Source organism: Filicampus tigris, chromosome 15, assembly GCF_054856515.1.
Source record: "Filicampus tigris isolate MCC_2025a chromosome 15, RoL_Ftig_1.0, whole genome shotgun sequence".
NCBI classification, from domain to species: domain Eukaryota; kingdom Metazoa; phylum Chordata; class Actinopteri; order Syngnathiformes; family Syngnathidae; genus Filicampus; species Filicampus tigris.
In genome coordinates this window covers 16773956-16788769 of record NC_141231.1, presented here as the reverse complement: position 1 = coordinate 16788769, position 14814 = coordinate 16773956, and the positions used below count along the sequence as shown (strand labels likewise).

General features: G+C 39.2%; 1 protein-coding gene across 1 annotated transcript; it reads right to left on the bottom strand.

The window, feature by feature from the left end:
- Positions 1 to 379: 379 nt before the first annotated feature.
- Positions 380 to 14811, bottom strand: galt (galactose-1-phosphate uridylyltransferase). The gene is made up of 11 exons (XM_086053994.1): positions 14501 to 14811; positions 13342 to 13511; positions 13070 to 13145; positions 12786 to 12834; positions 10873 to 11002; positions 10690 to 10746; positions 8154 to 8276; positions 5713 to 5845; positions 5411 to 5494; positions 821 to 975; positions 380 to 727 (listed from the first exon to the last, which is right to left on the bottom strand). Exons 1-11 carry the CDS (start codon positions 14532 to 14534, stop codon positions 662 to 664), a joined length of 1077 nt encoding a protein of 358 aa, XP_085910120.1. The 5' UTR covers positions 14535 to 14811; the 3' UTR covers positions 380 to 661.
- Between the last annotated feature and the right edge of the window lie 3 nt (positions 14812 to 14814).

Sequence of the window (14814 nt, the reverse complement as noted above, 5' to 3'; positions counted from 1 at the left end):
GACGAAATTGATGGGAGCTGAGAATCCCTGGTGCTTTGGTCATGGTCCCGAATTCTCTTTTGTGTGACCCTGTCAGTGTTGATGAAATCAATGATGTATTTAACATAAACAAACTAACAGCCTCAAGCAAAAAAAAAAAAAAAAAAAAAAAAAAATCAAACAGTAATTTCTATGAACATTATTTGTACCTTTAAAATTTCCACCCATCATTTTTCTGTACCACTTGAGCGCATTATTATTTTGAGGGAGTTGCAGCTGATCCCAGCTAGACTGGCTAGCACCAATTTGTAGTGTATGAAACTAGTACATGATTGCATTTATTCAGGAACTTTAGGGGCCGGAAGCGGCCAAATAATTCATTTCAGAAATGAAATTACAATTTCGGTGTAACATTTTTTCTTTAATTAAGGAGCACCTGTGGAAAAAAAAAAACATTTCAATATGTCAAAACATGGTAGTATTTTGTAGTGAAGAGATTTCATAACTCATGTCAAAAGTCCCGCTGACAGGTTTTTTTTTGGGGGGGGGGGATCATTCAAACACACCTTCAAGTGATAATTCATGAGTGGGTCATACATAACATTTTGTTAGTACTGAATATTGCCATTTTTTTTTGTTTTGTTTTAGGGTGTCTTGATTTGACATTGTCCCTTTTTTCCCCTCATTTTTCTTCTCCAGGTCTACTTTTATAGTGCTCATCTGGTAGATTCCGTAACTTCTCTGCAGCCTTAAAAAAAAAAAATGAATAAAGTAAGGCAACTTCATGGACAAGACAGTACACCACCATTAAATCTCGTGTCATCATTAGTCTATAAATCACCTGTTCAGGCGTGAGGTCCCGCTGCTCCGTTGCAAGCATCTCATAGCCGACCATGAACTTCTTCACTGTGGCTGAGCGCAGCAGAGGCGGGTAGTAGTGAGCGTGCAGCTGCCAATGTGAGTTGTCTTCCTTTAAGTAGGGGCCAGTCGGGGCTCCTGAGGCAAAAAAAAAAAAAAAAAACCATAAATAGGACGATGAAAGATGAAGGATTTCCTAAACTCAACCAAAAATTAAAAGCTTTTTACCGAAGCTCACAATTAATATATCTATTCATGTGGATGAAACCTTGCGCTGATTATTACCTACCGTCTGTGCATAGAAACAAAACAAAAATACAAATAAATGGCAGAATATATTGATTTGTTTTCTCTTCGATTCTGCAATACACTCGCACACAAGCAAAAAGAATGATCAGGGTGACTGGCTTGAGGGCTAATTAAAGAATATGCATCAACGTGGGAAAACAAGACCATTCATCTTTCGTGCCATTCACACAGCATGAATGAAACACTTTGCTCATTGAATCTTTTAGACAGCAGACCAGAAATCTGCCGCATTCATCGGTTATCTTAGCCAAGAGAGCGGATGTTGACCACTGGGCAGAAACAAAGAATTACCATACATTTATATATAAAAGAAAATATTTATATTTATTGTCCTGCTGCACAACCCAAGTGTGCTTAAGCTTGAGGACCCGACATGATGGCCGGATGTTGGCCTGTAGCTTTTTCTGGCAGACAGGATTCATCGTTATATCAACACAGCAAGTTGTCCAGGTGCTGAAGTCGCAAAGCAGCCCCAGACATCAGATCGTACCGCCACCACTATGTTTGAGTGGTAAAATGTTCTTTTTATCAAATGATGTGTTATTTTTACGCTTGATGTGAAGGGGCGAAACACCTCAAATTTGTCATTTATAACTCGTTAGTCTTTTTTCCGGGTACTTCGGTTTCCTCCCACATTCCAAAAACATGCATGGTGAGTTGATTGGACTCTCTAAATTGCCCCTAGGTGTGATTGTGAGTGCGGATGTTTGTCTCTGTGTGCCCTGCGATTGGCTGGCAACCAATTAAACGGTATCGATAATGGATGGATGGATGGATGGACTTGTTAGTCCATTTAATATTTCGCCAAAAGTCTTGGAGATCGCCAAGATGCTTGTTGGCAAATTTGAGATGAGACTACAGTTTTGTTTTGTGTCAGGTGTTTTTTTTTTTTCTTTTAACTTATTGTTGAGTCATGAACATCTTACCTGAGGCCAGAGAGGCCTGCACTCATTTGGATGGCTTTTGGATTTTTTTGTGACCTCGTGGATGAGTCAATGTTGAACTCTCTGAGTAATTTTAGATGTCCCACCATTCCTGGGAAGGTTCACCACTGTTCCCAGTTTTCTCCATTTGTGGATAATGGTTCTGATCACAGTTCGCTGGGATCACTTTGTTTCTCATTTGTTGGAGAATTTCTTTGGATTGTGGTGTGATTGAGTTCTTGTTGAGATCTGGTGTCTGACAGGTACTATAAGTGTTTTCTTGATTCGACAAATCTGGCCGTTATCAGGCCTGGGTGTGTGCAGTGAAAATGAACTCGCCTTTCCAAAAAACGTGGTTGAAAAAGTTATGGGCCAGAGCGGTTTGGATTTGCTTTCCTATTATAAATAAAACCATTTATAAACTGTGTTTTTTTTTTTTTTTCTTTCACTTGGGTTGCCTTTGTGAGATGGTAAAGGGGAAATGCATTTTCAAAGTACTCCATAGACATGCACACACAGACATATATACATATTAGTGCTGTCAAGCAATATTTTTTTTTCCAACTAATTAATCGCAATATTTTCCATAATCGATCACGATTAATCGTATTTTTTCAAAAATATATTTCGATTCAAAGACTGTTCTAATAGCTTCCCTTGATCCTTGAATACTCCAATAACATTATTTGCCCTCTTTTTCTAGGGTTTAGCATTTTTAGACAACTGAAACCAGACTTTTTGTTTTCTCCTCCTCAAATGGAGTGTGTCTGGTCTACTTGTGGAACGTTATTCTTCCTTTTGGAGAATATATGTTGAATTAAGTGTTGCTGCCCGTAACTTGCATTCATATATGGTTATAATTCATACCTGAATGTACGTTCGAATTCTCCATTCCAGGCAATAGCATCCATTGAAAATTACACGGCGAGTGACCAGTGAAGCGTCCATTTTGTAAAGTAACTCAGCAAGGCTTTGCTGCTGTTCACGTCGGGCCTGCAACATTTAACACTCTCAGCTATTGAGGCACGACGACTCTTGCTCTCTTCTGTCACATATCACTCAGTGCATCACTGCGCTCGGCTAACCTTTGCTCCGCTACGGCCCCTTTGCTTGGTGCTTCTTTGGCAAGCCCTCAAACTGGGTATTTCCCCCACTACCTTTTGCAGTACGGGTAAATATCAAGTCGAGCCTGCGCTTTAGACGGAGCAACAGCTGCCCGGGTGGTAAACAGCTCCGGACTCGAGTATATTTGCGCAAGCTGATTCTTCTCGGCGGTCCGACATCTTCTTCACAGCTTGACTTCAGAGATGCAAGTTGATTTCTCTGTCTTAGGGCCACGTACACTAAAGTGATATTTTAACACGTTCAAGTATTTTTTTTGTTTTTGTCACGTTCGTACTTTTTTAAAATGGTAAAAAAAATAAATGAATCTTGGCCTTTTGGCGTGATTATAAAGCCACATTGTTGTTTTCTTAAATCAATATTGGAATGAATTAACGAATTTGCACAGTGTGTATTGATCAAATCCTTTTTCACCACCTATTCGGTTCAAAATGACACGACAGTCAATTCATTTCAATGGGGGCTGAACATATTTTTGTTTACCGCAGCATTCTCGTAAATCTCTCCTTTCTTGTCTTGTTTTAAAGCCCAATTGCACGCTATCTTATATTTCATCTAAATTGATGCTTGGTTTTAATCACTTTATGAAATCGAGCTATTTCAGATGATTCTATTATGGTTTTTGCAGTTCCTTCATAATATTTTGTTTGTCTTTTTGTAATGCTTTGATTTTTTTTTCTGTAAAGCACTTTGAATTGTCGTGTACTGTACATGAAAAGTGCTATACAAATTAACTCGCCTTGCTTACGTTTTTTTTTTTTTTTTTTTCCCCCCCGCTGAACTCAGTCACTGTTTATGGCCTCGGGCCAAAGCCCGGTGCTTTATCAAAGTGTTGCTTTGGTACCATCTTGTGACAACTTGGTACCAAGGGACTATGTAACAGAAAAGTAGTGTTTTGCCACCCTCTATAAGCAATTATTTTTGCAGGTGTCAATTACTTCCCTTTTGTCTCAACATGCCGCCAGTTCCACTTTGTTAGATTCCTGACTCAAAATAATGGCCGTCGCTCTCTGCAGTTGAGCAAATACTTATCGAACAAAAGTGAAAGCTAAATCCCGGCTCAGCCTCAAAATGGGCGAAATTTCTAAGTCACATTGTTGCAGATCGCGCGGAGAGCCCTGCTGACAGCAATCATCATCATTTATGTAAACGACAACCACATAATCAGCACTTCTGCGAGGCCCGCCCCCCAGCTCAAAAACTGCGCTACAGAAATGATGCTTCACTGTCATGTAAAACTGTGGAAGCGAGGGACCTGTTTTTCTTTCCGCTTTTGGATCAACTCTTGTCTGCCAACTCATCTAAAAGTCCGTGTGAAAACACTGATTCCTTGCTAATGCCATCGTCCCGCTGTGGTGTTTGCTTGTCCGCGCGACTAGATCAAAGATTCGGCTTCAATCTTAAATCGCTGCTTGAATCTTTTCCATCAGCCTCTTATTTCTAAATGTGTCGTTTCGTCGTTTGTTTCTTTTGTTTCATCCTCTCGTCCCCCTTGTGAAATTGGCATACGGCCGTGGCGCTGGCCGGCCAGCTTTAGAGCGATCAGATGGTCCGAGGTATAAACAATGGGATTTTTCTACATGGACACATTTGGCAACAAACAAGTGAAGAAAAAAAGAGCTGATAAAGAGGAACGAGCTTAAAGAATGCAACAATACACGGTACATTTTTTGCACATTTGATGCTCCCAAATGTTGACGCTTTCACAATGAAGCATCTTTGCAAGGCCTGTTAAGCACCATTGAAATTAAGAATAGATGAAGCACTAATAGGGTAAGGAAAAAAAAAAAAAAAAAAAATGCATCCCTTTACATTTACGTTGTTGCCAATATCCTGAACGGGGCACATTTAACCTTTCAATATGCTAATGTTTCTGACAGTGATATATGGTACACGAATGCCGCTGAACACCGAAGAGGAATCAAAATCAAATGTTGACATTAAATGCGAACACTGAAAAAAAATAATAATACAGTAATTAGTTGAGGGGAATTGGTCAGGTAATTGGAATGAATTTAAAGTATTGTTATGCTAATCTCCCTTCCTTTATTGCTCATCTTTCCTGTTTAATTTAGTTAAATTCCTTACTCTCAAATGAGACATCATCATATGACACACGTGCCTTGTGTTAAAAAAATATTAGCACTGACTGTCATATTCAATGTATGGATGTGAGTTTCCTGTCATTTTTTTTGTTGTTGTTTTTTTTGGACTCTTACCATGCCAACCCATGGAGTAGGGAAAAGAAACATTGAATAGATTGTCGTATTTGGTCAGCAGTTGCTTCATAATGTCGGCCAGACCTGAAAAACAAAGATGGTCAAAAAAATGAAGCAAGCCAACGAGACCAAAATGGAACCATTGAAAGTGTCGATCCTAAATGGCTGTCGGGCGGTGAGCTTGAAAGCCAATCTTGGATATAAAACTGGACGGAATTTACACAAAAGCGACAAAGTGTTCTTATGCTTTTTGGAGAAACAACTTCACTATTGTTTTGTAGCATCTCCCCCAAAACACTTACTCTCCCTTTCGTCTGTGCTCAGCTCACTGATTCGGAGGACATGTCGTCGTGGTAACAGCAGCAACTGGTAGGGCCACGTCGCCCAGTAAGGAACCACTGCCAGCCAATTAGCGTTCATCACCACCACGCGCTCCTAAAAGGAGGGACGCGTTTAAAAGGGTGCGCTTGTGAGTGAATACTCACCAAAAAACAGTGGCAACGGTGAGATGATAAATTGCGCTAATACCTGTCATGGAAAAGCGACAACATAGCGCGGTCTAAAATTCGTCATAATTGCGAGCTTTGTAAAAAGTGAGGAAAAAAAACATGCACATATCACACATACCTATTTTTCATGTATTAATGGATATTATGTCAACAGCATTTAGAGTAGTTATCCTTTACTTATCGGATCCTGCCTTAAGCTTTGTTCTCCTCTTTAACCTTCTACCTTCCTCTCGCTCCTTTCCAGTACTTTCGCCCAGTCACTTTAAGCGGATTATAACGCAGTGGAATGAAGATTGAATACAAATTAATCGGAGGAAGGACACAGAAGAAAGGACCGAGGCGTGCAGTAAGGGGCGGGATGTCCTCAATCAGACACATCTCAAACTCTCCCCCCCCCCCCCCCCAAAAAAAAAAAAGTTTCATTCAATTAGCTTGGAAAGTTTTGCTTTCAAACTCAAAGGTATCGCATGGGAGCCAAACCCCAATTCAAGCTTTACCAAGTACTGACGTGTGCCAATTTACGGTCCTAACCTCTGGTCGGACAGACAGTAGCAAATAGGAAGAGGGACCCGATCGGCACCAACACGCACGCACACGGACAATCTCTCTTTCTCACACACGCACCGCTTCCACTCTAATTTTATAAAGGTCAGCCCCCATGAGTGCTTGCGCTCCGTACGCGCGCACGCAGATCTTACACCTGTGTGTGTGTGTGTGTGTGTGTGTGTATGAATGACTCAGACTGCTATTTTCTTCCCAAATCATGTATAATAACAGATATGTGTGCCGTCGGTTTTCAGGATTTCTTATTTTGGCGGTAATGTCGAGCAGATCAAGCAGCAGGGGGGCATACGCTTCGCCACTAAATATATGCTCAAGTTCAACTCTTAAAGGAAAAAGTGCTCCAAAGTGCTGTGAGGGAGCCAGACGAGCTTATTTCAGACCTTAGCCTAAGGCTTGATGTCAAAGGTCAAAAACGGCATTTGATTTATTTTGTTCTAAAATCCTTCAAAAATCGAGCAAACACTTCGACTTTGACAACTTGAGAACATTTTCAAGAGGACAGAAATCCGCTCCAGGCGAAACTGTCGTCATCCTCAAATCCTTGATTCATTTGTACCCGCTAACATTTTAACGTTCTTCGCTAAAAGCACATATCGCATGCATGATGATGGTGCCCACTTTTTTTTTTTTCATTTCCTATATTCAAACATTAGCGTTAATGTTAAATCTAGGGCTGCTCGATTATGAGAAAAAAAATCAATCACGATTATTTTGGCAATCATTTAAATCACGTTTATTTAGACTATCATTTATTTTTTCATACAAAACAATAAAATGTTTTTACATAAAAAATACAAGGACAAATCATTTTTGGGGGGAAACACTATGTGCTTTCCTTTTGGACCAAACAAAATTAATCAAATTAGTTATTATAGAATAAAAAAAGGTGCAAATGTATACATTTGGGTCTGATTTCTTTGTGTAAACAAACGTTGGATATAAATGCATATTAATAATCGTTTTTAACGATTACGCCAATTTTGTAATCGTGGCGTGTAATAATCGTGATTGTAATTGAATTTCGATTAATTGCACAGCCCTAGTTCAATCTGCATATTATTATAACGGCTTCCAAAACTATAAACATACTTGGAAGGAATAAAACCACCGCCTCCGTTTTTACAAACACGTAGGCTTACAACACGACTGTATTTGAATATTGGTCACAACGGTGGTACTCTGCTTATTATGGCGACATTCACATCGTGTGCTATGCCAAAACTTCCTCAAGGTGGCTGTTGTTTATGTTCTTCACACATGGCTGGAGAATTGCTAAAACACGCGAAACGAACAAAATATGTCTCCCTAATCTTTTTACAGGTGGAAGATGGATGCCACAGCATGATGCTAATGAGCGTTTCTGCTGCCCCATCACATGCTTCACTGCCTGAAAAACAGGTAGTGTGTGCTAGAGGAAAACAAGCAGCGAAGGTGTAACAGAATAACATGGGGACAAATGGGGAGGAAGCAGATGAAGGGAGAATACAGCCATTAATATTAACCACCAATAAAGTACAAAAAAAAACCCCACTAATTAAGTGGAAGAGACAAAGCAGTTTTTAGACTTGATTTTGGAGGCCAAATTTGGGCTTTAAGTCTTAATCGTTTGACTTTAGTAGGGCCATTTCTCAAAGTGATGTGTCAACTATGCTGCGATAGTTGAACGGTACCTTTTTCTCAATTTCTTGCTTGGCATATTGCAGCAGCAGTGGCTCTTGGTGCTTTTCATAAAAGGCTCTCTGACAGCGGTCAGACAGAGCTGGCTCATTTGGGAGGAAGCTGCTGGCCCACACCTGTGATATCAAAAGAAAGGGAAAAAGATGCGACCAAATCCTCAAATCGTGATCGGGTTACATTCAAAACTACTCTTTCAATGAGTTGAGAGTAATGTCAGGGTCCACCTGTCTAGAATTAGCGTTTGGGCCATTGTAGTTCAAACTTTTTGTTTTGTTTCTCTTTGGCAATGTGAAATTGAGGCATTTATGGTATTGCGCATCACTCATACATAATGAAAATACACATGACATGTAAGGTGTCAGGGGTAATGATTTGCAAATGAAGCTTCATGAAGCACTTTTTTTTTTTTTTGTATTATATATGTATTTTTTGACTCCTCTAGATGGCACCCTTGTTAGATGCAGGGGAAATTTAATACATTTCCATTGCACTAGCTTTTATTTTTAAACCAAGAGCACCATCTAGAGGAGTCCACAAATACCACAAGTGCTTCATGAAGCTTCATTTCCCCATTCTTTCATTATTTTGTTCTCAAGAAATTACACTGTCAATAAAGAAACAATTCAACTGAAACAGTGACATAAGAGTTCCCTTTCTTGCACATGAATCAAATAAGTAAGGTAAAAGTTATGTGTGACATTGAGTTGGTCACATGAAGTATAATTTGTCAGTCCTTTTCATTTTTATAAGCATTTTGCATGTTTTAACACCCTTCTCCGACTGAGATTCTGGAGTAATACATTTAATGAAGTTATTTGTCAAAACTGTACAACTTGGTGCAGACATTTAACCGCTTTTACTTTTCTCTCTAGGATTCCACGATTGGCGAATGTTTTTTTCCCTGCTAGAGTGAATATCAGGTTGAAGCCACGTCTAAAATTAAACCTATTGCTTAGGTGCCATCTTAGGGCCAGTGACCTAAGTCGAAGTGACAGGAGGAGCTTCATTTAGTCAGTAGAAAAGGGGTGTTTTGGCACCATCATGTGGCACCTGTAGGCAATTACATACCTTTTGGGAAATGGGCCAATTACTCAAGATTTGTGACATTTGCAGCAGGGCTTGTGTTCACTTTTCTGTAATTGATGAGGAGACATCATCACACCATTATTTGTAGTTGGAAGAGCTGCATGATGTGCACTACTGTGTCAGATGTGAACAAAACTTTTAAATTGACTGATTATGAAGAAATATTCCCGTATTTTCCTTTTGGGGCGGGAGAATTTTAGTTGCCTGCTTAATAGTGGTCTCTTAGCCATTTTCATGAGATTTTTTAGCTTTACTTAATATTATTCCTGACATTTGGGCTAAAATGTAATTAAATATTCCATGTAGAGCAATAACCGGCGGCATTCAGTGCTGTTTTTGCATGCCACGCAGGACTGCATCTGACAGAATGGCTAATTGTTTTCTGATTTAACACCCCTGAACTTATTCACCCAAAATGCAGAGCACATCCAAAGGCGACGCGCACATTGTGAAAAGGGTCCCTCTGGTAATTAAGTCATTATTCTTTCATTTTGAAGTATTTTGTGTTGGCCCTTCTTTATCATACATCATTCTGCTGCAGGGTTTAAATCCACAAATGATGGCATGCAATCATCTTGCATAAATTTGTACACAATGACTGAAAGGGTAATCGTATGATGTTAATATTAAAGACTCCTGGATACACAAACCTCAATTTGTGTGTGTGTGTGTTATTATATCCGCATGCGTGCCAACATCTGTGGCTGTGGGTGTATTTGTGCAGCTGCGTTCTGTGGACACTCGATCTATCTCCTATGCAGTAGCAGACTATTGACTCAAGGAGAAGTGAAAAGATGAGCCGCAAGAGACCAACAAAGACGAGGACGACGACAAATTGTATCATAAATAGTGTGCGGTTTTTACATTTCCTTTTATAGAGTCCTATAAAGTCTGTAATATGTGAAAATAAAATAATCCTTTCCCTTCTGCCCATCAAATTAAAAGGCTTTATCACACTTGGTTCATGTGTGGTTTTCACATAACTACAATACTGGGAGTATGTCAATAACAACAGCATTACGTTGATGCCCAAAAGTTATATGAAAAATGTATTTAATCCAAATCCAAATTGTACTTGATCATTAATCTTACGGTAAAATTATCTTGATTTTTCCATGTATTATATTTTCATTGTAACTAGCTATTATGGAAGTTAGTTTTAGACCTAACAGATAAGAAAAGCCAGAGTGAACAAAAACACCATGATACACTACAGCACGTTAGCCCGAAGTCACATACTGCCCTCTACTGTCAGAATGTAGATCTTGACAATACAGGAGGAAGTCTGTATGTCTGGTATTATTGCTGTTAGAGAAACTATTTTTAAAATGTAATTCAACAGCCAGCTATTCTTAAATTAGTTTACAGATTTAGCTTTAAGATCATATATTTTTGTTTGGCCGATATGTGGAGTATTGAGTAATTAATATTTGCATTACCTACCTGACAGTGGGGATGTGGGTTGGAACAACCCATCACAGCTCCTTTGTTTTCAAAGATCTAAAGAAAAGATGACCAGTTAGATTTAGATTTTTGGTACACACACACACACACACACATATACATATATATACATGTATATTGTTACTACAGAAGATTGGAGATAATAGCAGGTGCATCCCATACCTGAACCCATGGGTAGGTGGCTCCAAGTTCTTCCATGAGCTCCGCCCACTTGTCAATCACAGTGACAACCTCTCCTCTTGTCATGAGAGGGAGAGTGACATCAGACCGGGGATGAAAGCACATGACCTTACTGAAAAAATGAGATCATGTATGTCTATCATAATGTTTTAAGTCATGGGTGAGTGCTAGCTAAATTGCAGCTGGGTTTTCCTTGGAAAACATGGAATGATGTTCATGTGTGTGTGGGGGAAATGCCTGCTCCAAAAAAAAAAAAAAAAAAGAAAAAGGAAAAAAAAAATGCATCTGAATGCCCGGGAAACTTCTGGCAGAACACCTGTCGAAATCTGACAATTTCTGACATTTTGAGTGGATTTTCTGTTGCGCTTTCTGATTGTAAGTGCTCGTCAAACTGTCAGAAAAACAACTAACATGCGTTACGAGTTGCACTTTGCAGAGAAAGATGATTGTGCTTGTGCATGGGAGACAAACTGCAAAAGGAAACATCATCTTCCTGCGAAAAGGGGGAATAATAATTTGTTTTAAATGTGTGCCTTGATCTAAAAAAAAACAAGCAAGCGAGTTTTCTTTTTTTTTTCTTCCCTCCTTATATTTTGCTGTGATGAAAAAGGATATTCTAAGACATTGTTGGACCATTTATTTTGATTTACCAGGTGTCCCAAAAGTCATTATACACTTCCTTTTAGTCACTGCTGCTAGGTCCCTATTGTTTCTATATAAATTATTATTACTCAGGAGAAACAATGTAAACCTTTAAACTAATACTGAAGGTAATCTGTTTTCCTGACAATAATTGACACACACGCAATCTACTACCGTGTTTCGGTGGTTCTCAGAAGCCCAGATGTCTTATCTAATTTCAGTCAGTTTGATGCAGATGCCAGGTTGAAAGAAGCAGATGGTCGAGCTGCGGAGCTACAAATAAACTTGCTTCCTTGTCCCCCATCCAAATTGGTTTCTGCTGTCGAAAAATGTACTTTGAGCAAGTTGGGAGTTTACACAGACAAGCCCGAGTTTTAACTCATTACTGTAGTCAATCTCAATGGAACGTAACCAATTAACGTGTCTCTACGGAGCTTGAGACAAATCATGGACCCTGGAGAAGAAATTGCAACTATCCTGTGCCTAAAAAGATGTTGTCCCACATGTTGATTTTTTTTTTTTTGTTTGTTTGTTTCCTCTAGGATACAAATCCCGAAATGTTTCTTTCTGTAATTGGCTGTCTCGATATCGCTGGCGGGGCCCACATATTTTTCGTTTAAGATCCCTTCGCAAGCCACGACGACATTATGTGTAAGAAGATGCATCCTAGCCTGTGCCTGGTAAAAATGAAAAGACAAAAAACACACACAAAGAATCCCGTCGCAGGAAAGGAAACGTCACATGAATACAAAAACATGGCAAGGGTCGGTTTCTTCAGAGTCTGCCTCATTATCCGGTGTGTGTGTAAGTTGATGTGTGTATGTGTGTCTAGATAGTCAGACAGAGAGATGCATAGATAAAACACACCAATAATCTGGCTTGAATGCATTAACCTGCGTTTGCCACAAAAAATACGTGTCAACGGGGTTTGAGAGGAACTTTCGTAGCAGATGTTTTTGAGCTACTCAGCAGGCTGCGGAGGTCGACTATTCATTTGGCTTGTGTGCTGAAGTGAGCAACAGGAAGGGAGCGGCTATCCTGTTGGGCATGTTTAACATGAAAAGATTGAATGTGTGCAGTTATTTCTTTTAAATGCAGAGTCAATTTTACTGACTTTTCTTGTGAGGTTTGGAAACATTTCCATCGAGGATCCTTATTATTCGACTCTCGGGCAGTGCAACTCTAACATGTCTTGATTGATAACTGTACTTATCAACAGCTGACAATTAGCAACAAATAGAATGTTTTCTTACCACACCCCTCTGGCCGCTTTAGATTGAAACAATGGATGTTGATCTGAAGCTGAAGAGCACAAAAACCTTTGTTAATCACACAGTATTGTTGAACATAACAGTAATTACATGATTACATTGTAAAAATTCCAAGCACTGTGATTTTTATTCTCTTCCACCTCATGAGTGTGGTGCTTTATGATGAAGAACCATGTGAGAGCAACAAATTAATACAAATTAGCAACAGATTTATTTTCCCAATGTGAAATAATGACTTTGACTAGGCTGATGAAAGAGCCACTTACCAGGATCTGGAGCATCTGGCTGGATGGCAGGAAAGTCATTTTCAAAAACAAAAGTGCTCTTGTATTCTGGATTTTTCTATGGAGACAACACAACAAATACTAATTTCATTTTGTCTGATTACAAATGTGCATTTTACACTGGTGAGCCAATCAGGACCTATTAAATTAGCCCATGAACATCATTATATCACATCTAAAAAAAAGTCACAAGCCGCTTCACTCATAAGTCAAAGTACCACTGTATTGCGTATGTGTGGTTTGTTAACTGTTACCTCTCCATTAGCACGTGTGTTCCCGGGACATAGTGGATTGTACGGATCATATCTCGGTATACATTCCTCTGGAGGGTTTTCCACCTGACCGGTCCACGGTCTCTTCATACGGTGGGCTGAGACCAAGACCCAACTGTCCCTCAAAGGGTTATAACGCAGGTGCTGGTGCTCTGAGGGTGCATTGAGATAAAATATTGGATACTTCAACACACTTGCCAGTTGAAACACATGCTTACCGAGGTTGGTGGTTCATAAAAGATCAAAATATGCACTTTGTTTGAACAGTCACACGTTATGAGTAATAGGCGTCATTTCTCAAACAAAGTCCTGTTTGTGCTTTTCAGAAAACTTGATCAACGACTCTTGCGTGACTCAGCCTGGCTGCAACATCAACAATACACTTAGGCGTATTATATGATAGAAATTCCATATTTCGCTGGCATCAGGTCAAAACCGTCTAAGTCCCACCCAATTTGGTAAATTTAATATTTTTCAAAAATCTATGCTTTTGCTCAATCTACAACTGAAGGTGTTATTTTTGCAAATGATTAACTAATCTAAACTGTTGAAAATGGCCCTTTTTGTGGTCTCCTGAAAAGTGACTACTTTGTAGGAACAAGGTATAGACCCGACGCCAGCGATATGCACATTAATAGATGGAGTGACAAAAATAATAAAACATTCAAACTTCCCATGGAATAATTTGACAATCCGGCAAAGACTGCATGAAATGCAATAATGTGATCAGTATGCTACAAGGCAATGATGTGAAAATGAAGCGTCATGAAGCATTGTTTAAATATATTTTTTTTTTTTACTCCTCTAGATGGTACTCTTGGATAATAAGGCTAGTGAAATGGAAATTTACTACATTTCTACTGCATCTTTAAACCAAAAGTGCCATCTAGAGGAGTAAAAAATGATGACAAGGCAGGTTTCTAATATTTAAAACTAACAGAGAAAACACTCTACATCCACTTTTGGAGAATTTGTTTGGTTTATGAATAGAAGAAGTAACTTAGAGAAAAATAATAGTGGTAAATAACACTTAATATCAAACACGCCCACTGTCACATGTGTGTACTAGTTTTGATTCCCAGGCAGTTTTGATGCTCCGGGGTTGTATGGCAACGCAACCCAAGTCAGTACAACTCCCTACCTTTTGGATCAAATTGGGCTTCTGTGCCACTCATGTCAACAACGTTGTTTAAAGGTGGTACAAGTCTTCCTTTTTGGTTTTGCACGAAAACGCTTCGTCGGCTACTTCCTGTAAAAAAGGAACATACTATTTGGTAACCAAATACGTGTTTTCTATCTCTCGAAAAGAGATAATGACGTTCAAGTAGACTGATTTAACCGGTACATATATTCAACATATCGTCAGTATTGAACAGAAAATTCAATTAGAATTCAAACCGAGCCTGAACTGAGGGCTTCGTGTATAAACGCAAACCCCAGAAGCGCCAATGAATG